The sequence below is a fragment of the Electrophorus electricus genome, chromosome 23 (assembly GCF_041902795.1).
Source record: "Electrophorus electricus isolate QZ-2024a chromosome 23, ASM4190279v1, whole genome shotgun sequence".
Classification (NCBI taxonomy): domain Eukaryota; kingdom Metazoa; phylum Chordata; class Actinopteri; order Gymnotiformes; family Gymnotidae; genus Electrophorus; species Electrophorus electricus.
In genome coordinates this window covers 8,608,881-8,631,037 of record NC_137519.1, presented here as the reverse complement: position 1 = coordinate 8,631,037, position 22,157 = coordinate 8,608,881, and the positions used below count along the sequence as shown (strand labels likewise).

Sequence of the window (22,157 nt, the reverse complement as noted above, 5' to 3'; positions counted from 1 at the left end):
AAGGAAAACAAAACTATAGTCATTTTTATATCTTCTATGTTCATAGTATATAATTGTTTAAGAATGAAAATAATTGGACACCAATGAGTAATCATTTGTGTAAAATGCATTTTCATATTAATTTTTTTTTTTTTTATGAGGTAAATTATTTGTTTACATTGGTCAACACATCAACACAGAGTTATACGCCATAAGAGCAAAACAGCAAAAACACACGACAATTAAACAATTAACATTTTTAAAAATTATTACTTAACAAAAGATCACATCCTTCTTTTCTTTACTGAGACGGAGAGCTTCAGTGGTTTTAGTAAAAACTGAAAGACAGTGGCAAATTTTAACCAGTGAATCGAAACACAGGAAAGTTACGTTTGAGGTTTGACACTGCCGCCCTTCACACATCTTGCACCCCCAAACGCAGGGCCGTGGTCCTGGCAGGAGAGCGGGAGATGCTGCCGTCTGTGAGCGTCAGGACACCGGAGGCGGAGTGGCTTAGTGGCGCATGTGGTGACCCTCCCCCACCCTCTCCGAGTGCTTTAGTGTAGTTAAGGGAGCCGGTGGAGGGAGGCCACAATGGGGGGGTGGGAGTTAAGGTGGACATAAGGAACTGCGAAGTGGCCACAGGATGCTGGCATTATGGAGGTGGGAGGAGGACGCAGGCCAGAGGCAGCGCCAGGCTGAGATAGCTGGTGGTGGTGGGTTAGTGGGACACGGTGCACGAGAACCACTGGACCTGGCCGATGGGCTGTGAGCCCAGCGGAAGTCTTTGCTCTGTTAGGAACACTTTTTACAAGTTCTTCCCAGGCATCTTGACTGTTATGGTCTTCACCTCGGTGTACTCCCTCAGACTGTACTCACCCCTGCAAAACAGAACCCCCCATCAGTACAGAATCACACTCACTTCCTCAAAGTGCTTGTTAGGGGCCCATCCATTAACTTGTCTATGCAGTGACACAACTCATATATAATATATTTATACAGATTGAATACATTTTGTCTTACATTGAAATGAAATTCTATCATCCTAAACATTTTTTTATGGTTATACAGTCATTTCTGAAATGTAAGGTATCCCTGGTCAAACTTGGAAATTGGGACGCCATGTGAATGGAAGATAACTGCTTGGTGAAAACTTGAATATGCTTCCTTTAGACACAGGAAGCTGCCAGAGGAAACATTATGACATGGTGCCCAGATCTTATTATAGGTCAAATGGAGTGTTTGGTCATTCTATGTTTCTGATAATCTTTGCAGAAGGATGCAAGTTTGCAACACAGGGTGCCTATGCAGAAGCCTGAACTTGGAGCCTAAATACTAAATAAATACTAAATAGTAGCCTGATACTCGGCTAGGTGACATAGGCTATATAATTCAACTCATTAGTTTACTGTCAGCCACTTCTTATTATTCAAGAAGCAAGTCAGGTACTAGAGTATGCCAATCACAGACAGGCGCACTCACAGTTCGCGGCCATTGCCTGACATTTTGAATCCTCCAAAGGGACACTGGCAGCTCAGAGCATTAAAGCAGTTTATCCTGGAGATGAAACAAAGCAGAAAGCACCACAGTTTAGCATTGTTTGTCCTTGTTCATCTGGCACACTTTCACATAGCTTCACTGAGTTTGGAAAACCATTCAGCAATCGACCACTTTGCAGCTGTTTTCCTTTGCTTTCTAATTACACAAGGTCCTGGGATGACAATTAATCATTCATTTGCAAAATGACAAGTAAACGAGACAGACAGTCGCTGGCTGCATCATGCCGGGGTTCTGAAACTGTGCCATCTGTCGAAAGTGTGCCAACATGCAACTTGACACTTGAAATCTTAGCGATCAAAGTCGCCAGTTGGCAAAGCAATATGAAAGCTCATTATTTATTTATTTATTTATTTTTTGATGTGCATTACAGTAAACATGAAACAGCTCCTATAAATAATCTGGAAGCAAGGCGCACCAAACTGTGCCGGCCTGCACGGCTGTGGAGACTGCCATGGCTTTGCTGATGTCGCTGGTGAACACGGCGGCGGTCAGGCCATATTCTGTGTTGTTGGCCCGCTCGATGACCTCCTCGATCGTCTTAAACTTCATGATCTGCTGAACCGGCCCAAATATCTACCACAGAGTAAAGAGAGTCGCATCAGCAAACAAGCTTCTGACACCCAGCTGGAAAGAGCTCATTATGAGGATGGATCGTGTGTGTGTTCAGTAATGAGGAACAGTCAGTCAGTCAGAAAGACTGAAAACATGTTTGTTTTTCCTTTTTGCATTGCTAACACAAAAGCCATTGCTCTCAACAACCAGAGCAAGACACCGAGAGGATGATTCTCCAGACAGCTCCGACCGTGTTGGGGGGCATCGGGGGGTTGGGAGCGGAGAGCCAGGTATGATCCGCGGACGAGGCGGGCAGGCTCACCTCCTCTCTGGCAATGCGCATGTGATCCTGCACATTGGAGAAGACCGTGGGCTGGATGTAGTAGCCCTTGGAGAAGGGGGCTTTTCCCCCACACTCCAGCTTTGCACCCTCACTGATCCCACTCTCGATGAACTCCAACACACACCGCTGCTGCTCAGCACTGATCTGAGAGGGAGAGAGTGATGCAGCAATAGAGAAAGAAAATAGAGAAAAGGCAGCAATAATGTTTTACAGTGTATGGAGGTACATAGTATGTATAGTTTACACAGTATACGGAAGCATCAGAGCTCCAAATCTTTAATCTGTGGTAATATCTCTGGACGATACCACTAGATGTCATTGTGTGTGTGTGTGTGTGTGTGTGTGTGTGTGTGTGTGTGTGTGTGTGTGTGTGTGTGATATATATACATATATATTACAACCTACAATCAGTGATGACTAAATGGACGTCATACATCAATCGAGTACTTGCTAGTACCAATGATGGGTAAAACCTTTCTCTTTGGCGGCGATCATTATGCATGTTTAAACATGAGGCATGGCTGTACCTGAGGTCCTTGCTCAGTGGTGGGGTCGAAGGGGCTACCCACTATCCTCCTCTTTGCCCTCTCCACACTCCGGCGCACAAATTCATCATAGATGGGCTCTTCCACAAAGATACGGGACCCTGCTGTGCAGCACTGTCCACTGTTAAAGAACACACCCTGATGAGCCTGCTCCACAGCCGAATCCACTGAGAGAGAGCGAGAGAGAGAGACAGACAGAGGCAGAGAAGGGAAAAGATAGGACGTTTAACAAAGAATTCAAGGGGAGACTTGTTTGCACATGACAGATACACCTTTAAACGTGTACATTGCTTTACTGCATCAGAGATTAAAGATTACCAAATGGATTTTGGGATTTTTCCATGTAACATACACCATAATGACTAAATCCTCAGATATGACCTAAAATGCCTATTTCCATGGACAAAGCACATCCTATTCCAGCTGCAGTCTCACTCCCCTCATGTGTTCATGGCTACACGTGAAAGACGCATATTAACATTACGATACAACAAAACCATCCACCAGATTGATGGGGTGGGTTACGTGACATCTGATGCCAGAGGGGGAGAGACCTGGCTGGCACGCAAAGGGTTAATGGAGCAGTGGGATTTATGGCAGTGTTGGGATGTGTCCGGACGGGGCCACAGTCCATTCTGGTGATTTACGGGCAGGAGGGAGCCCCACTCGCGCCTGCTGAAAGCATTTAAAAGGACCAGCCGATGCCTCTAACCACTTAGAGCTGCGGGCTTGGTGTTCACCAAGAGACTCCCGAGTGCAACTGAGAATCAGATTCATCCTAATTTAATCTAATTCCAATCACAGCAGACCAATACGGGAAAAGCCCTTCTTCTGAAACAAAATGCTTCATTGAACATCGTCTGCTGAGTTTAGCAAGCATAACGGAGCTTGGCGCTCATGGAGATAAGCTTGTAAATTTAACACACTCAGATACACAGAGTATCAAGCAACTAATGCTGTTGTCACATTACGTGAAAATCCCCCTTAGGACCTTGGTCTTTGATGTTATCAACGAGTGACAAACAAGCCTACTGAGGTGGCACCTGTGTACATACTGTCACGGCAGGACAACAGGAGGGCAGGGCCATAAACCACCACTCACAATCAGCGTCTGCGAAAACGATGTTGGGATTCTTGCCTCCCAGCTCCAGCGTGACTCTCTTCAGGTTGCTCTTTCCAGCTGCTTCTTGGATCAGCTTGCCGACCTGTTTCGGGAGGGAAGGGGGAGGCAGAACAGAAAGAGGCTTTTAGTTGCAGAGACCGCCGTCATGGACCTGCACTAAATCTGCGTGTAACCGTGGGACGCCTTCGTTAATAAATCCTGCAGCCCAAACAACCCGTCCGGTCCTCTAACCACACCCCCCCCCCCACCCCCCGACTGCTGCAGGGCCAAGCTGAAGCCACGGAACGGCCTCTGCGTGTGGCCAGCATAGCTCTCTGTGACCCTGGAGGACATCTTTGGGGGGGATATCTTTTATTCAGTGTTTTCCAACAGAAAGCAGGATTTGTTGTTTAAACCAGAACAGGAAGACGCTAACCACAGGTCTGCGTGGGGTGCTCCACATAACAAAACGTCTTAGGAAGGTGGAGGAAATAAATAAAAGTCCTGCGCTGTGCTTGGCTTGGCTGATGAGACGAGCCAAATGAAAGCATCTTTAGAGGACAGAGCAGGGTATGGTTGGTTAACTCTGCTAGATTCTAATGATTCTCCAATAGAATCATTTAAATACCAGACTACTGTGTCGTCATTTCACCAGCCCGGTTTGAAGCTGAAGCAGGTTGAAGCTTCCAGGGCCATGTTAGGTAGGGCCAAGGGATGGAGCAGTGAGCTAGGGCATGACTCTCACGGTGGCCCGTGGAGGTTGAAGGGCTGCAGGGCTGTGAGTCTGTGGTACTGCCTCGCCGCACCACTCTTCCCTGGGGTTTCCCAGCTCACTGTGAGCGCTGCTCTCTGCAACACTGCTCTGCAAGTGCCAGTCCAGACCACAAGCAAACATTGGGAGACAAAAAAGAAGAAGATGGAAAAAAAAACCCACCCTCAACACACTTGCTGAGACTGAATATTTTCTCTCTCTGTTTTCAATCAGATAGCACAGAGAGAAGTGGAGAGAGGAGAAGACAGAGGCCATGATAGTGTTTATATCAGCCTGCAGTAATGAACGTGGCTCTGCTCCAGAATACACACCATGAGCTGCGAGCTGTAGCCAGCTTTGTGTCAAGTGGTCTGTTCGTAAAGTCTGGTGGTGGAGGCTTAGCTGTGTGCTGCACGGTGCACTTTACGTATAGCCCCTTGTCTCCTGTAGCACTCTGTATCCAAGGGAGTGAGGACAGGTGATCAAGGCGGCTTTGGGGCAGCTAAACCATATCAGCCACTCCTGCTTCTGCCTGCACCCATATGCGCACGCATGTGGATGAGGTGAGTCAGAGTCTATGCATGTACCAACTCTGTCAGCACGGGCTCTCGCTCTGTCCCTCTAATCAGCTCCAGATTAAAGGAGAAAACTAAATATATGAGAGCCGCTCTGGAGGATGTAGAGTGAGATGGAGAAAGAAATAGGCAGAAGAAAGAGGGAGGCGGGGAAGGAAACAGAACAAGAGGCAGGAAAAGAATGAAAAAGGAACAGAGATTCGCCAGGATTCTCTCCAGGATTTAGGGAGGGAAAAAGAGTGAGACAGGAAGAGAAAGACAGATGAAGAGTGAGACATAGAGGGGAGAGACAGACAGTAGGAGCTTTAAGGTCGAGCACTGGGTGGCCTCCCGCCGCACGTAAGGGAAAGTGGGTGGTGCTGAGGGCTTCCTGTCAGTGGAGGGCGTGGAGCGCAGTGGGCGGGTCGGGGGGCGGTGCTGCTCTTTGAGTGATGGCATTTTTATATAGTGACTAATGACCTCAACACGCTTATGTCACATGTGCCACTTGTTGCATGCTTTGTCAGAACAGTTTCAATTTGAGCATTGGTCATCGGGTCCAAGAACTGATAAGGGGGAAATAGCATTGCCGTAATTTCTCAGGGAGAAGCAAAAAGCTTTCTCAGCAATAACAAAGGCACTTAGACCACAGTTTCTGCTTGTTATAGTGTCTCTGTGTCCTCATCGGTGAAGCCAATATGGCGGATTTATGTTCAGAGTCTGTTTCTGCTTCTGGCTTTGCAGAACTTCTGAGTTACACACAAACTGCGTAATTCTTCCATGTTTATTTCAAAAATAAGAATAAACACGTTTTCAAGCTGAGCCAAAAGGGCCATAAACCTTAGTTCTTTTCTAAACACCACCAAATCCTGCTCGATTTACGACAAATACTTTTGAAGGATATTCGGGACCAAATCAAAACAAGTGCTAAAATAGGTAGATTTACGACATGCCGTAAACGCTTAGAAAAGCATAAAAGACGCTCGCAAAGCAAGCAACGTGCGTTTTGGCGCTAGAAATGATCACTGTTTACAGTGAGATGTCAGCACAGACTTTGTGTTCTCATTCGGCAAGATGGCTGGATCAAACAACCCAGTACGACATGTTTCTCTGTTTTCTTTCTGACATTCCATACCTAAGATGGCAAGTCCTTCACAAAAACTGGCTTTTTATTAACTACAGTTTCCAGGACTGACAGTCTAAGGGCACTGGGGGTCGAACGGTTATCGCGCAAGTCGACACTCAAGGCGCCTGTGTGTGATCGATGGGACAGTCAAGGGACTGCCAAGTTGCCACGGCGTGTTGCACAGGACAGCGAGACAGCTGTCTGATTATCAGTTTACCTGTCAAGCGTATTGTCAAGAGTATCATACTTTATCTTCATGTCATTCTGGTGTGGATTTAGAGGTTCAGCCAGAACTAGAAATCATTTTAAAAGATGGCCAGTACCCATATGCAAAAGACCTGTATACACTCTCTAAAGACTCGTGTATAGAACCAACATTTCAAATTAAAATGATAATAGCTCCTTAACAAACAAAGTATGTAAACTGAGGCTTAAAATGTGTAGGCTAATTGAGTATAAATGTGGGTATAATGTAAACAATGCCATGTATTATGACAGCCAATATATATAAACTCATGATCCTTTTCCCCCACATTTTCCACATGGGTACTCTTGGCATATGTGAGAGAGAGTGTGTGTGTTTGACACAGTTTTATACTGTGTCTGTTGTGTAGGAGACAGCAGAGATTTCCTTAGTTTCCATTGGAACCACTGCACTGCCTCTCAGCTCCGTCTGCTCACGGCTCAGTGCAGGACTCCATTACACTTCCGTCACCACCGTCATTCCAGGGTGCGGGAGGAACTGGCAGGTGGGATTTTGCCCCTCTTAGTACTCAAGGAAACCTACCTTTGTGGATCCTGTGAAAGCCACTTTATCGATGCCCATGTGGGATGCGATGGTGGCTCCAGTGGTTGGCCCATAGCCTGGCAAAATATTGACCACCCCTGGTGGAAACCCAGCCTGTGCAAACAAATGAAGAGGAAACAATCTTCAGTTGGGAGAGAAAAGGCGAGAGCGAGAGAGAGAGAGAGAGAGAGAGAGAGAGAGAGAAAGAGACACAGAGCGAGAGAGAGAGAGAGAGAGAGAGAAATAGAGAGAGCGCAGATCGAGCCAAAAACACCATGGGCCATAGTGGGGGAATCCAGACCCAACCCAGCGTCCCTCCAGGCCCAGAGAGAGAGTGAGAGGACAGAACATCAAAAGGAAGAGGAGAGGGCAAGAGTCAGAGTTCCACAGAAAGGGAGAGGCGGAGAAATAACAACAGCTCGGGAGATGAGGAGATGAAGAGGAGGAAAAGGAGGAAGAAGTTGTGTTTTTCTTTGTGACGGGGGCAGATCAGCCATGATCCGTGGACCGTGATTTAAGAGGTCGTGAATTTGGCCTCCGCTGACGACCAGTGCCCTTGAAACCCTGGGTGGCACCACAGGCCGCATTCGTGAAACGCAATGCTGCGTTTTGGGCGAAAACGAGGGCGGACGACTTTACTGTAAATGCCACTGCCGTGTGTGCGGACAGATCGCGTCAGCCCCTGAGTCAGGCACTTAGTGCTGACATGTCATCTTGCTGCCCTGCGAGAGCGGCATTATGACTGCGTCGCGTGTCTTTGATCAGAGGCCTGTGTGGTCACTGGCCCGCTACATTACAGCAGACGTGTGCCAGCGGGCCTTTGATTGCGGGCCAAGGCTGCTGAGGGCGTCGCGCGATGCCCGCGTTCTGTACCTCTTTGATCAGAGCACCCATGTACAGGCATGTGAGGGGGGTCTGCTCAGCCGGCTTCAGGACCACCGTATTCCCGCAGCACAGAGCTGGCCCAAGCTTCCACGCCGTCATCATCAGAGGGAAGTTCCACTGTGCGTGCACAGTCACACACACACACACACACACACACACACACACAGATAGTTTCATTGTTTTTGTTCCTGTGAACATCCCACCCTCAGATTTTTGCCCACTGGTGTACCCACGCATATCACAGTCCAGGAGATGATGAGTCACTTAAGTCTTTTCGCCCACTCACACATTGTAAGAGGCCAGTCACTCCCTGCCTCTGTAGCTTGAGAATGCTTATTTTGAACTCTTTAAAGAGCAAGAAATGTCTGACGTATGCCACATGCACTCATGCTGTTCCACACCAAAAGAGTAGTCACGACACCTTCAGATACAGCGATAAGCATGAAGCTCCATAATCTTCCTCATTGTTTTCTTTGGTCTTGCTTTCACTTTCTTTCTTTCTCACACTCACTTTGTATTTGTATTTAGAGACTTAGTAACCTTCACAAAGTCTCGACAAATGTTGTCCACCCAAGCCATTCTGGTATATTCTTAAAAAAACAAAACAAAAAACAATACACTCACCGGGATAATCTGTCCACACACTCCGATTGGCTCATGCCTGGTGAACGACAAATACCCTCCATCTGTGAGAGATCAGAGAATAGGACACCTTAAACAGGTTCAGGAAGGTTTGAAACAGACCACAGAGCTTTAATAACAGAACATCACCTGCCGGCTTTCAATCACCAGGAGATGAAGGTGCCTTCGTAGCGCAGGTAAGGGTTTAAGAAGGTAATGGATAAGCAAAACCATCAAGCTTTGGAGAGCTGCACTTGGAGGGAGCCTAGAGAAGAGGAACAGCGCTCAGAGGTCAGGAGCAGTCCTCCTCCTTCATATCCGATCTCCACCAAACAGAAGGAAATCGTGACTATGTGGATTTCTCCAGCCGCACGTTTGGCGAGGCCGGCGAACACGCCCCAGCTCTGGCAAGAGTGATCCACTGGCTGGGCCGAGCCGGCCCCGGGGCAGAGCCAAAGATTTAACTCCCCCGGTGGCCAGATAAGAGTGGGCCAAAGAAATACATGCTGTTTGTTTGCGGTGTAATTCTATTACGGATTAGATTGGAGATGAAATAAAGCAAAACGCAGCGAGGTCCCACCGAGCCAGTTTGGCTTAGCAGCACAACAAAGGCGCAGTGGTGAGCGCGCTCACTAAGGGGCTGGCAGGGAGGGGTCGGAGGGGTGGGGGGTGTGGCTGACCCTCTCCCCCCTCAACCTGCCCTTTGATTTCTAGCCTGGACTGTGACAAGGCTCTATGATGCGGTGCGCTCACTGAGACACAGTTAGCGAGGGCGAGCGAGTGAGGCAGGGCCAGGGACGTTTTACCGCTTGGAATAAGCATGGCATGGAGAGTCCATTTCTGAAAGTACCAAATGCCTCACCACCAAGAGTCCTCTCCTTTCTTCATTACATCTGGTCATCCGGTTATCTCTCTGAATGCAGAGACTATGCTCTATGTTCTGTCTGCGTTCCCAGGGATACACCAGCTGGAGATATCCTTGACAGCACACGGAAACCTGTGAAATATGAAATCTGTCTATGGCTTTAAGAGGTTCCTGGAAACTTTGATTTTGGTGGTCAAGCTCTTGGTTTCGTGTGTTTTGTTCTGGACACCTTTTTTAGGGGCGCTCTTTGTTTACTTGGTGCCCTTTTTAAAAAGGTTTATTACACTGTCACTAACATGTAACCCTCAGCAATATAGAGAAAATGAACAGACACTAATTGCCAACATTGAATCATCTCCCGCAGACCACATCTGAGTGCAGGGCGACTCGGTGGACGTGATCTTAACCTGCAGGAGACCCTGCAGTGAGGAGTCCCATGAATGAGTGTGGGAGACAGCCCCAGTGATGGGTCAGGGGAGGGGGACAGACTGAGAGACAAAGACGCCCAGACGCCCAACACTAGACACATCCTGTCCTCCCCAGTCCTCTCTTTAACCCACATGGCCCTCACATGGGGCCCCTGTGAGACGGCTACACAGTCGCCCCCAAAACGTCCACTCACACACACACACACACGCATTAATGGCTGTGCTCTGATATTAGAGCTACATGTACACTCCTGTCCTGTAGTGTCCAGACCCCACGCCATGTCTCTTTCAAGCAGCTAAATTAGCCAGAACAGCCCCCCAATGCCCCCTGGGGCCACCCCGGCCCCGGAGCTGTCACTGTGCTCCACCGGTGGTGGCGCTCAGCAGGAGGGCAGCCATTAGTGTGCAGATTTATAACTGCTGAGGGACCCAGTGTGTTTACCCTCCAAACACCTCCATAACCCCATAGCATGTCCTGTGGGTCACAAAGAAAACACCCAGCACCGGCCGGTCTCTCTGCTACACTCTTGCTTCACCTAGCACCACCTCCCACCACACCCTAGCATGACAGGAGAACAAGTCGTGGAACTACGCGTCACACAAGCCTATTTCCCTTCCTCAGTCCCATCCTAAACATCTCCGCCCTTCGAGTGAAGCCCCACCCTCTCACTGAGCTCTGCGTCTTCCTGTCCTGCTTTAGCGTCTGCACATCACCTGCTATGCCTCCCCTCGGGGTCTGTGGGGCTATGGGACGTGAGACAGCGCAGGGGTCACCTTACCAGTTGGAATGGAGGATCCGTGGATCTTGTCGGCCCAGCCAGCGAAATACCGCAGTGTCTTAATTGTTCCCTGAAGGTCCACAAAGAAGGAGGAGAGGAAAGGCTTGCCAGTGTCCAAAGATTCCAGGGTCTGAGGGGAGGCAGGAAAGATGAGGAGAGGAAACGAGGGTGGAGGAGTGTGATGAAAAATCACGTATGGGGATAAAATTTGACACCCCCCTCCCAAAAACTGCATTTGAGACTTATCCAAGTAAGGCCCACAGTTTATACCTGCCCCACTGGGGAAACACAATACTTATACATGCAGAGCAGTGGAGAGGGCTTTGTTATCTCTGTGTCAGGAAGCCATGATTTCTTATCAGACAGGGATTAGACTGATATAAAGCTTAATCACAACCCCATGGACGTTATGTTTCTCCTCCAGAGTAATTCTCTCTGACACTTGTTCAGAATTGGGGAGTAAAAAATAACACCAGTTTAGCCCATTTAAGGTGAAAGCTCACCCGCAGTGCTGGAAAAGTTTCTTCAAGATGGCTGCAGCATCCCCTCTCTCCTTTAAAGAACTCTAACTGCCATGGTGCTTTTGTTTTTAAACCTCCCCACACCAGCTTGCTGGTCAGAGCCCATCAGAGCTGCAAGCCAAAGATGAGGACAGAGGTCCAACGCACCATGACACAACGGAACCTCTTTAATCTTTTCTCCTCGAGTTCTAGGTGCTATGATCGTTAGCACCCAAAGGTCACAAGTCCCACCCCAGTGGTCCCTCGTACAAGGGAGTTTGGACATTTGCATTATAAATCAAACTTGTTAGGCAGACAAGGCCGGCAACCCCTGCCAGGTCGGGCTACGGGCGGCCGCGCCGGACAGTCGGCCTCTCGTTAGACGCTTGTGAACGGCATTATCTACTCCGGGTTCTCAGTCCTGCTGGATCTGTCCTGCTCGTAGCTAACCACAGCCAGGAGGTGTGAGCAACAGCCTATGGCACATGTGTTTCCCATAAAGAACCTCACGGGGTGCCCAGCTCCGGTGCTGAAAGTCTACCCCTGTGCAGAGATGCATGCCTGGTACAATTAATCTAGGCCTTCAGTAGCAGCTGAATATTATAGTTAGATGGATTAGAACTAAAATCTGAAGGGTAGTAGATCTATAGAACTGGAGGCTTTGTTTGAAGCCAAAGACACACAACTCAGGTCCTACAAGGCCAGAGTCCAGCACAGTTTGGTGATTTCTCTAGTCTAAGACATCTACTAAACCTGGTAATTAACTGATAACTTGAATCAGGTGTGTTCCTTCAGGGAAATCACCAAACTGTGCTGGACTCTGACCCTTTTGGCCCACAGCTGTGCAGCTCTGTGATAAACATGGGGCCACCTTTGCCATGGTAGGACACTTACAGCGAGGTAGGCGCGGTCCCGCTCCACCAGGTCTGCTAGTGTGGAGAGCAGCCGCCCCCTCTCAGACGAGTCCATCTCCCGCCACACAGAACCCAGGGAGAAGGCCAGACGAGCGGCCTGAACTCCTTTATCCACGTCAGCCTGAGAGACGGACAGAGAGAGAGGTGTTGGAGTGAAAGAGTGACAGAGAGAGGGAGAGAGAAAAAAAGTAAAAGAGAGAGATTGAACTAGGGGGGAGTAAGAAGGGGGAGAGAACTGCTTTAACGGTCGGGTATAAAATTACCCTGGAAACAGGTGTTTACTGGTCGAGTATAACCTTACCCTGTAAACAGGTGTTTAATGGTCGGGTATAACCTTACCCTGTAAACAGGTGTTTAATGGTCGGGTATAACCTTACCCTGTAAACAGGTGTTTAATGGTCGGGTATAACCTTACCCTGTAAACAGGTGTTTAGTGGTCGGGTATAACCTTGCCCTGGAAACAGGTGTTTAATGGTTGGGTATAACCTTACCCTGTAAACAGGTGTTTAATGGTCGGGTATAACCTTACCCTGTAAACAGGTGATTAATAGTCGGGTATAACCTTACCCTGTAAACAGGTGATTAACAGGTGGGTATAAACCTACCCTGTAAACAGGTGGTTGTGCACCTCTGGGACAAATGAAATGCATCCAATTCAGTTTTGCTCTAAATAGCTTTAGCAGTCACATGTTCAGAACACTCATTGGTTCCTTCATCCGCGCTCCTTCTCCACCTGCCCAGCCCACCCACACCCATATCCACATACTTTACATTCTAAAGCCCCTCTCTCACACTTTGGATTCTTAGTCAGACAGAGCTTGGAAGCCGAAGTCTAAATCGCCATCGCCATTTCAATGACAGTGTTGTATTTCTCCGATCCTGTTCACTGGATCACCTTCTCTGTAGCTGGTACTCTCTGTCTCTCTCTCTGTCTCTCATATTTCATATTACTTATGGAGGTGTTCCATTGGCTTATGTATTCTGTAGGCAAGCACTATTAACTTAAGTAATCTTAACCTTGGTTTTCAAAGTGAAAGCTTTTACTACTTTAAAGTTTTCAAAACAACAGCTACATTTTTGTTTGGGGAATGTTACATTTATCATGATGGAAACTAACAAAAATGTCTCCACATTGTACTGTGGAAACATTTGGTCAACACAAAGAAAGCAAAACATAAACACACACACACACACACACACACACACACACACCTTATCTGCCTCCTGAACATCACAGATCTTCTCCCCTGTGGAAGGGTTGTACGTAGAGAATGTTTTTCTGCTCACAGAATCATGCCATTCATTATTGATGAAAATCTGCAGAGAGAGAGAGAGAGAGGGAGAGAGAAGACACATAGTGGAGGTTTAGCACAGTGGGGCCAGGGGGAGAGCGCAGTGTCAATGGCAAGATGGACTGCTCCCCAGACCTCCTCACCCGATCGGCAGAATGCCAGAACCCGGTGAGTCAGAGCTCACAGACACCAAAGACATACAAATAATCTGCCAGGGCACGAATGTTCAAAATTGACTGAATCCGAACCCAAGATTTGACTCGTGAGCAGTTGAAAATCAGGATGGCAGGCCATATTCATATGTATCTCAGTGCAAGAGCTACAGTGAGAAAAGTCGGTGATGAAAGAGCGTGTGTGTGTGTGTGTGTGTGTGTGTGTGTGTGTGTGTGTGTGTGTGTGTGTGTGTGTGTGTGTGTGTGTGCCTGTTCACCAGTGGTGCTGGTGTTGTGTGTTGGTGGGATAAGTAAGGTGAAGTAGCTGGAGTCTGAGAGCAGACTGGGAGGGCAGGGGCATCTGCAGCATGCCTAAAGCCTTGCGCACAGGGAGGAATCTCTGGGAATCTCTAGGAATCCGGTGTGGTGTTGCAGGGTAGTGGTAGATCTGTCTCTAGGGAGTGATCCAGTCACCAGACAGAAAGCAGTGGGGGAGCAGGAGAGGAAATAAATCGCTATCACACACACACACACACACACACACACACACACACACACACAAACGTGCATTCTCTCTCTCTCTCTCTTTCTCTCTCTCACACACACTCTGTCTGAAACAAAACCACATATACATACATGTATTACATATGCAAACTGACACACAGCCATACACGCGCACACACGCACAGATTTCACAACATCGCTGCTCGTTTACGAGATCATAAAACACGTGTGTCACTCTGGTTCTGCGCTGCGTTAAAGGAAGCCGTCCGTTAAACAACCGCTTCGCATTCCCAAATCCTGCATTTTTTAAGCTCGATAAAAGGCGAAGGGAAAATACTTCAAATGGAGGACCGGACTGCGCCGTTCACGCCGTGTTCCGCCACGAGCAAAACCACATCAAAGGCTCCCTCTAAGACAACAGACGTGTCAGGTGTGATCAGATTGTATAGCAATGCCAAATATTTTAATTCGAGCCTCGCTGCATGTAAACGTACCAATGCGCTGGCTGCGCCGGCCAGCGGGCATGTTTGGGTCTTGAGAAGCCTTCGGGAATTGTTTCCAGACACTGGCAGCACCTCTGACGGATGAGGTGTTAGTAAAATACGCGCTGGCACCACGAAGCAAACATATACTTCTACTCGCGCTCTGCCTCCAGTCAGGCTTAGGAAGGTGTTCAAACAGGCCAAGGCACAGTCTGCCCCGCGCCCTCACGGACCTCCAACGTATTTACCGTGTAAACGTGTAAACCTTCGGGCTTTAACTACAATTTAATTGGCTGCAAACCGTAAGGGGTGCTTGTGTTAAAGCTGGTATAAAATGATAGCTCATTTGGAAACGTTTCAAGGCTATGTCTTCAGCATGGAGCTCTCTGTTTCTCTCTCTCTCTAGGAGTTGGCATGGTTTCGAGAGCGAAACCCTGGGCACGAACAGTTCGTTCAGGGATGGCGTAGGTGCTCGGTATCAGCCGGTACCACTCTGCACTCACCCAGACTCCACTTCAGCTCCTCTGCATTAGACTCCCTGATCAGCAGACAGACACACACCCCTCTCTGGCGCTCCTAGGGAGCGACACACTTTCATTACTCTCATTAACAGCACTTAATAAAAGTGTCAGGCATTTCGTTTCCCATTTGAAAAAAACAATAACAACAAAACCGCCAGAGAGCACAGAATTAGTTTTTTTTTTTTTTTTTAAATAATTATTATTATTTATAGGGTCGCTCTTCTGGAGCAGATCTGTGGCGGGCCGGGCGACAACGCAGCACGTATCCCCGCGCTAACGGCCGCCACCTAAATCACTGCGCTAAAAAAGAGCCAGCACTGGAGGCCATTTGGCTCGGCCTGCGCCGGGCTCAGGGGGGCGCTCCCAATTTTTTTGTCTCGTCCTATTGAGGGAGTTGATTAAGGGCGACACGGCTGTGGCGTAAATCAACTCTCGAGGATTCGCTTTCCCCTCGGACAAAAAGAAAAGGATAAGAACACGAGTGCAAAGGTGCGAAATTTCAGATCGATCAACGTTGCGCTTTTCTTCGTTCTGCTCCCGCGGACGTCAGCGGGGCAACGGGGGGAGATTCTCAAGGCTGAATAGCGGAGACGCTTCTGGTGGATCAGCGAATGGTAAAGTGGTCGGCTAACATAACAACCAGAGAATGGTCCTTACTGCCGAAAAGAAGAAAAGGAAGCAAAAACTGTAGGCTATCTTCAGTTTAAATAAACTGTGCTGAGTGTTAGCGTTTCTGTCCAAAAAAGCCGCCCATTCAGCAAACGTGGTGAGGAAAAACAAACAGGGACGCGCTTGTGATGTGACATCACGTGACCTTGCTATATCACCCCAAGGCCAGAGGTGATGAGAAAAGTGTCCAGCGTGAGGACATGCAGAGTCCTTGTTCATGGACTACCAGACAGCTGCAAGCATTTACAAAGCCCTGTGCTTTTCTGCTCAGGCTGCCCCAGTCTCTCTGCCTTCTGACAGTCCTTGTTTGCTGTGCTAATAAGGCGATGAAACATACCTATTATAAACAGATTCTGAACTCACAGCACGTCGTCTGCACAATGCTCTGCTTCTATATAGCACTGAGATTTTTATCGAGCTCCTTACTTCACACAGGAAGGGGGGGGGGGGGTGGTATCGGCCAGGAGTGCAGAGGCCCGAGTGTGGTCATGTGGGAATGCTAGAAGCGACGAGAAAGGAGAGAGGCGAGAGAACCATGCTCTGGACTGGCTGGATGTTCCCAGCAGTCGCAGGAACGCCGATCGGCTCGCGCTCTCCGGGGGCTCGGCCCAGCAGCGAAGCAGAGCAGCAGTGAGGGCAGAGGATGCCAAAGCCACATCTGTTTGGCCCCCAGCACCTTCTCATGGCTCGCACAGATGAGGACTATTTAATGGCACTCATTTCGGGGCCCTTTTCAGGGAAGGCGAGGAGGGGAAAAATAAAAAAAAAATTAAAAATGAAATATATAGGCCGTGCATGTGTTTATATGTAACAGGCCAAGATTCCAGAGGCAGCCGGATCCTAGCAGAGCACCTGCGGCACCAGACTCAGCCGACACAGGAAGTTTCACATCCTCGTCTATCAGAGTGACTCGTAGCAGTCTGCAGTGGCGATGGATGCATTTCGGGACACTAATGACTGTTGTTAACATTACAGACCCAGGAACGGCATGGGAAAAGAGCGCTCGAAATGAAGCAATGATGAGTCAAGATGTGTTTTTTCACAAATATTTCACTTCATTTGTCTTTTCTGTCAATCTGGCACAAGTCTGTCTCACTCTCACCCAAGAGCTTTCTCCCCCCCCCCCTTCTTTCTTGCTCTCTCTTCTTCGATGATATACAGCTTCACTCCAGCAAGCGGTCCAAGCTGCTGATATGACAGGGCCAGCATGTCCCAGGCTAACAGAGAAAGCCCAACTATCTGACCCCCCCCCCGCTCTGCATTGGGTGACGATGCAGAGGAGGCAAGCTGAGGCACATATGGGCGACACAAGTGAAAAGGCTGTGCGCGATTAATCCTTCTGCAGCAGGAAAAATTAACCAGTGGGCCTTTGGATGGATCAATTAGCTGCTACTTTCCCCTAATCTTTGCAGTATGAAAGAAAAATAAATTTCCCCTTTGATTTCTTGTTTTTTGGGGAGAGTGACTAACATATTACTGGTAACTGAAAATGAACGGACAAATATATCTTTCCAAAAACGTGTTTATCCAAGAAGAGAGTGGGAAATGAAGAGAACGCCAAAGGCAATAAAAAAGGGGAGGAGGTTTAGCGGGAGGGAAAGATGAGAGAGAAGCCCAGGAGGTGGATGGAGGGAGTCCTCACTGTGATGCTTATAATAAATCACCGGTTTCCCACTGCAGCCTTCAGCCTGGGTGCTGTTTGATGTGGATCTCGGGGAGAGATGGCGCGTTTTGAAGTGAAAAACTCCAGAAGTGGGGGTCAGGCTCTCGTGAGGCAGGGCCGCTGACCCCCACAGCCAGACATGGCCATATATTACGACCCGCCGGAGAGCACCCAGAACAGGGGAGCCCCAGACCCCCCACCCCTTTCCCACCATCGCAGTCCTTCACCCAGTGACGGATTGATGAAGCCTACCTCATTCGCACAAGCTGTCGCCCGGATTAGTTTACAAAAGCTCTCCCTCCAGCGCACACCCAGCGGACGACTAAAACCCCTTAACTGCGGACGCAGAGGGTGAGAAATTCAACCGCGAATGCAGGGGGGCTGTGGGACAAAGGGCCATTGCTGTATTACACCAGCCTGAAGGAGGAAGGGGAGGTTGTGATGAGGAACTGGACGCTAAAGGCAGCGCACCCTATAATTAAACCATAACTTGATGAACATGATGAAGCATAATGACAGTTAGCAATATTACAGTAAATATTACAGATAATGAGGTGAATGTGCCACTTTCTGCAAAGTGTGTCATGATAGGGTGTGAGCTGAAAAAAAGGCAGGGCCCAGTGAGCTCCACCTCACACAGACACAAGTCACACTGCCACAGTTTAATATTAAACCACCTTACTTTACCTGCCCAAATCCTTCAGCTACACTTCGGTGGTTTATATATATTTCAGTACAGTATGCGATCTTATCAGCTAATCAGTGCATCGCAATGTAACAATATGTAAAATATTAACCCAAATCCATTTGCTGTACTTTTGAGTTTATACAGGGACAAGATTTCTGACTAGGATCATTAGCAAAGCATATCAGCAAGAGATGGAAATATGTTTAGGTCAAAGGCAATACATCAAAGGCAAGGATCAGTGTTTTTTGTTAAGTCTCTTAATGTCTGCTTCAGTAAGAGAATGGTGCAAGTTCATCACCATCATCGCCGTGGGAGGCGGAATTAGCATGGAGATTCCTCCTAGTCTCTCGCCCATAGAAAAGGCACTAGAGCCTCCATCTATTACCCCAGAACATGGGGGTAACATAGCTCTCCTAACATCCCCTCCCCTCCCTCCCTGCCATCCGAGAGCCACAAACTGAGAAAACATCAATAACTCCCCATCAGAGGAGGCTAATTTACGGCTTCCTCTGTGCCGCTATCAGCACAGCGGGCCTGAGCTCACCCAGAGACCACCTTCAGGAGAGGAGCTCTCCCGTGCAGAGACAGCGCGTGGGTCCGCTTACCCTGCCGGCCCGGCAGTGGGTGGAAAAAAGGCGAAGGGATCTTCATCTCTGGCTTGCAGGCTGTAAATGAGACCAGGGTAGTGCTGGCTGCAGCGATAGATGTGAGAATTAAACCAGCAAAGGATTGGGATGTGTCTGTGTGAAAAGCTTGCTAAGTGTAAAGGGGCAGTCACAGTGCAGAGGGAAGATAAATAACATTTTCTTATCTTTCACAAGCTGAGACACACACACACACACACACACACACACACACACACACATACATACATACATACACACGGTAGTGTCAGCACAGAAGGTAAAATCATTGCCAGGTAATACACGTACGTGTGTGTGTGTGTGTGTGGGGGGGGGGGGGGGTGGCACTTGTTTGTGTATCCAGGTGGAGAAGGTCACAGGGATGGACAGGGGCCATGTCTGGAATAATAAAGCCTTTGACGTTTTGTTAAGAAACTGAAGTGTGTTAATAAACTTGTGAAGACACCTAGACAACCAGACAATGACTGCTGGGGACATGCATGAGTAATCTAATCAGATTTTAGGTGAAGAATGACAAAGAAAGTAACAGGAACATGTGTGTGTGTGTGTGTGTGTGTGTGTGTGTGAGAGAGAGAGAGAGAGAGAGAGAGTGAGTGTGTGTGATGATGATATATATATATATATATATATATATATATATATATATATATATATATATATATATATATATATATATATATATATATATATATATATATATATATATATATCTCCTTAGGGCTATAATTACTCTACAGGGCCATAAGATTGCAATGAGATAGCGATCTCTTGGCATACCAGTGGAAGAATGGCAATATCATTACTATTTTAGCTACAAGGTAAACATGTAATTAGTCTCTAATACACTCAGTGACCTTTATAAGCTCCTCTCACCATAACTGTAGTTATGGCCAGCTGTAGTTAGACTGCTTCATCTGGGTGCCATGCTCTCGCTGGGGAAGGAGGATGACCGGGTCCCTCTCTTGTCCACTGCCAAGCTAAGCTGCAGCCAGGCTTCCTGTCCAAGTGGACCTACGCGCTGGACAATGTGACGAGACCACTGGTTCAAAGCAAGGTGGTGGGAGGCCTCAAACATGCTGAAGGAGGCATGAACAGCCCTCTCACTCACAAACTGGCGGTGCTGACATACGGATGATATACTCTTTGGCAAAGCAAATTAAACAGCGATTCAGACCGACTGTGACTTGCTAGGACTACGCAAGGAGAAGTTCTGTTTTAAAAATTGCTTTAGAAAAAAAATGCAGAAATGAAGACTCATTCATTACGCCTGCATGTCTTTATATCAACAAGCAGAAATAAACGGTGCGTATGTGTGTGAGAGAGACAGGTAGAGAGAGCAGTAACAGGCTGCGACGGGTGCTCGTGTAACTAATGCCCATCAATCAGTATCACCACCGATCTACAACCAACACTGTGGATAATTCAAATTCCTAGGGGTTAACACACCGAGGCCCGCTCTTCTCTACCTCGCACTCCTTTCTCCTCGCATCACGCAGGAGAGGGGAGGCCGCGCACCAAGCACAGGATGAGATATGTAGTTACAGAGGAAGCCGCGGCCCTGTTACTAGCAGCGCCCTTTGCACAGTGTCCTGTGGGTCACAGCGCGCTACTGTGCAGGCAACGTCCCTTGCTATCCCTGGCGGGAAGTCATTCATGCAAAAAAAAAAAAAAAAAAGGTCTTATGACGCACTGCGTTAGTTTTCATCAAGAACGATGAATAGGTTTTATAGCAGGACATAAAGCTTTGCGGCTAAACCGCCTAATGTCCAACGCTGTCCACCTCGAAATAACGTTTAACGCATTATATAAACGTAAAGAACATTTCAAACTATTCAATTGGCAAAACTATAACCGTCACACTAGATCACCATTGTCTGGGTGATGCGGTGGGCACTGCAAACATTACACGCGATCCAAGGGTCGTAGTTCAATGTGCAAAACCTGCCATATCACATACCATGTTCGCACGTGCAACCTCCCTGTTAACTATCAACATGTCCATGCATTCTTTCGCCTTTTAAGAGACTAAGCACGCTTTCTAGCCATGTACAGAACAGCGCAGCGCCGAAAGGTTTATGATATAGCTGTGGATTTATTGTCATGCCCGACGGAGGGCCGTGTGGGTGTGAGCTATCGCGGGTCCGCGGCTGATGAAAGCAGATAAGAGTCTCAACGCGCGGCTAATGTTAAAAGTTCAATCAAGATAATGGGAGACTTGGTCTAAATTACGGAAAACGAGATAGTTCTGCATCAACATCGAAGTTTTGTAAATAGACTGCTGAACATAGTTCTGCGTCTTTAAGAAAATGCAGCATTCCAAAAGGTCTAACTGGTCCCACCTAAAACTAACCGACTTCTACTGCAGTAAATTCATATCACATGAATGTGAGCAACACCATCATTCAAACGACAAAGGAAAAAGCACGCTGTTATCAGACAACTCTGGTTTAAAGCCATAACTGATATGAAACAATGGTATGTGGTAGCACAACCCTCCAATACATACTTACTACACATTAGTTTACAATCTACAGAAAAACACAGCCAGGCGTAAATAAGTACAATGCGCTATATTCTTCTGACTTGTCACGCTTAAGTTTTGACGCATACAGCGAACGCTGAGCGTTTTAAGACGCTGACAGTGAAAAAGACAAGCATAAACGATATAACGATATAACCCGTTTAAAAGCAAAACTTTGTCTACAGCGAAATAATAACAAATTGTAACGCGACATGACGCGCACGTTGTGACCAAAACAGCAAACAGAACAGGAACGAGTTTGCTACTCGGCTAGGCTATCAATTTCAGGCTATCAGTTTTAAATTGTACTTTCTGAAGTTGTTTATATAACGCTGTAAAGGAAAGTGTACATTTCTAGTGAATAAATGTCAGATGCCATAGGCATGCAAAGTTGAGTTGCGCTTGAGTTTATTTTCGTGCGCTAACTTTAAAGTGTCAGGAACGCATACTTTGAGCGATTCTAGTGTTTAGAGTACTTTATCACACTTCAAAGTAGTTTAAAAGTGTCTCACGAACCTTGGTATACTTTATCTCCGGGTTGGGCACCGGCGAGGGCATCAGTTGGAGGGATGCCATGAGCGCGGATGGATCGGTCTTCACTTCGCCGGGGAGTTCAACTTTACTAGAAGTCATTCTGCCAGGATCTCCGCTTCTGTAGTTACCGGTGTTTTTTTCTACGGATTTGTGATTAGGACTTTGGAATCCTTCCTGTGTTTATAAGCAGGTGTCA

The 22,157-nt window shown here is 47.6% G+C and overlaps 1 protein-coding gene across 1 annotated transcript; it reads right to left on the bottom strand.

Moving 5' to 3' along the window:
* Positions 1-117: 117 nt before the first annotated feature.
* aldh1a2 (aldehyde dehydrogenase 1 family, member A2) lies at positions 118-22,152 on the bottom strand. The gene is made up of 13 exons (XM_027007407.3): positions 21,944-22,152; positions 13,504-13,608; positions 12,272-12,412; positions 10,878-11,007; positions 8,809-8,870; positions 8,173-8,301; positions 7,300-7,413; positions 4,082-4,184; positions 2,962-3,146; positions 2,414-2,578; positions 1,955-2,112; positions 1,462-1,536; positions 118-860 (listed from the first exon to the last, which is right to left on the bottom strand). Exons 1-13 carry the CDS (start codon positions 22,058-22,060, stop codon positions 788-790), a joined length of 1,557 nt encoding a protein of 518 aa, XP_026863208.2. The 5' UTR covers positions 22,061-22,152; the 3' UTR covers positions 118-787.
* Positions 22,153-22,157: the final 5 nt, after the last annotated feature.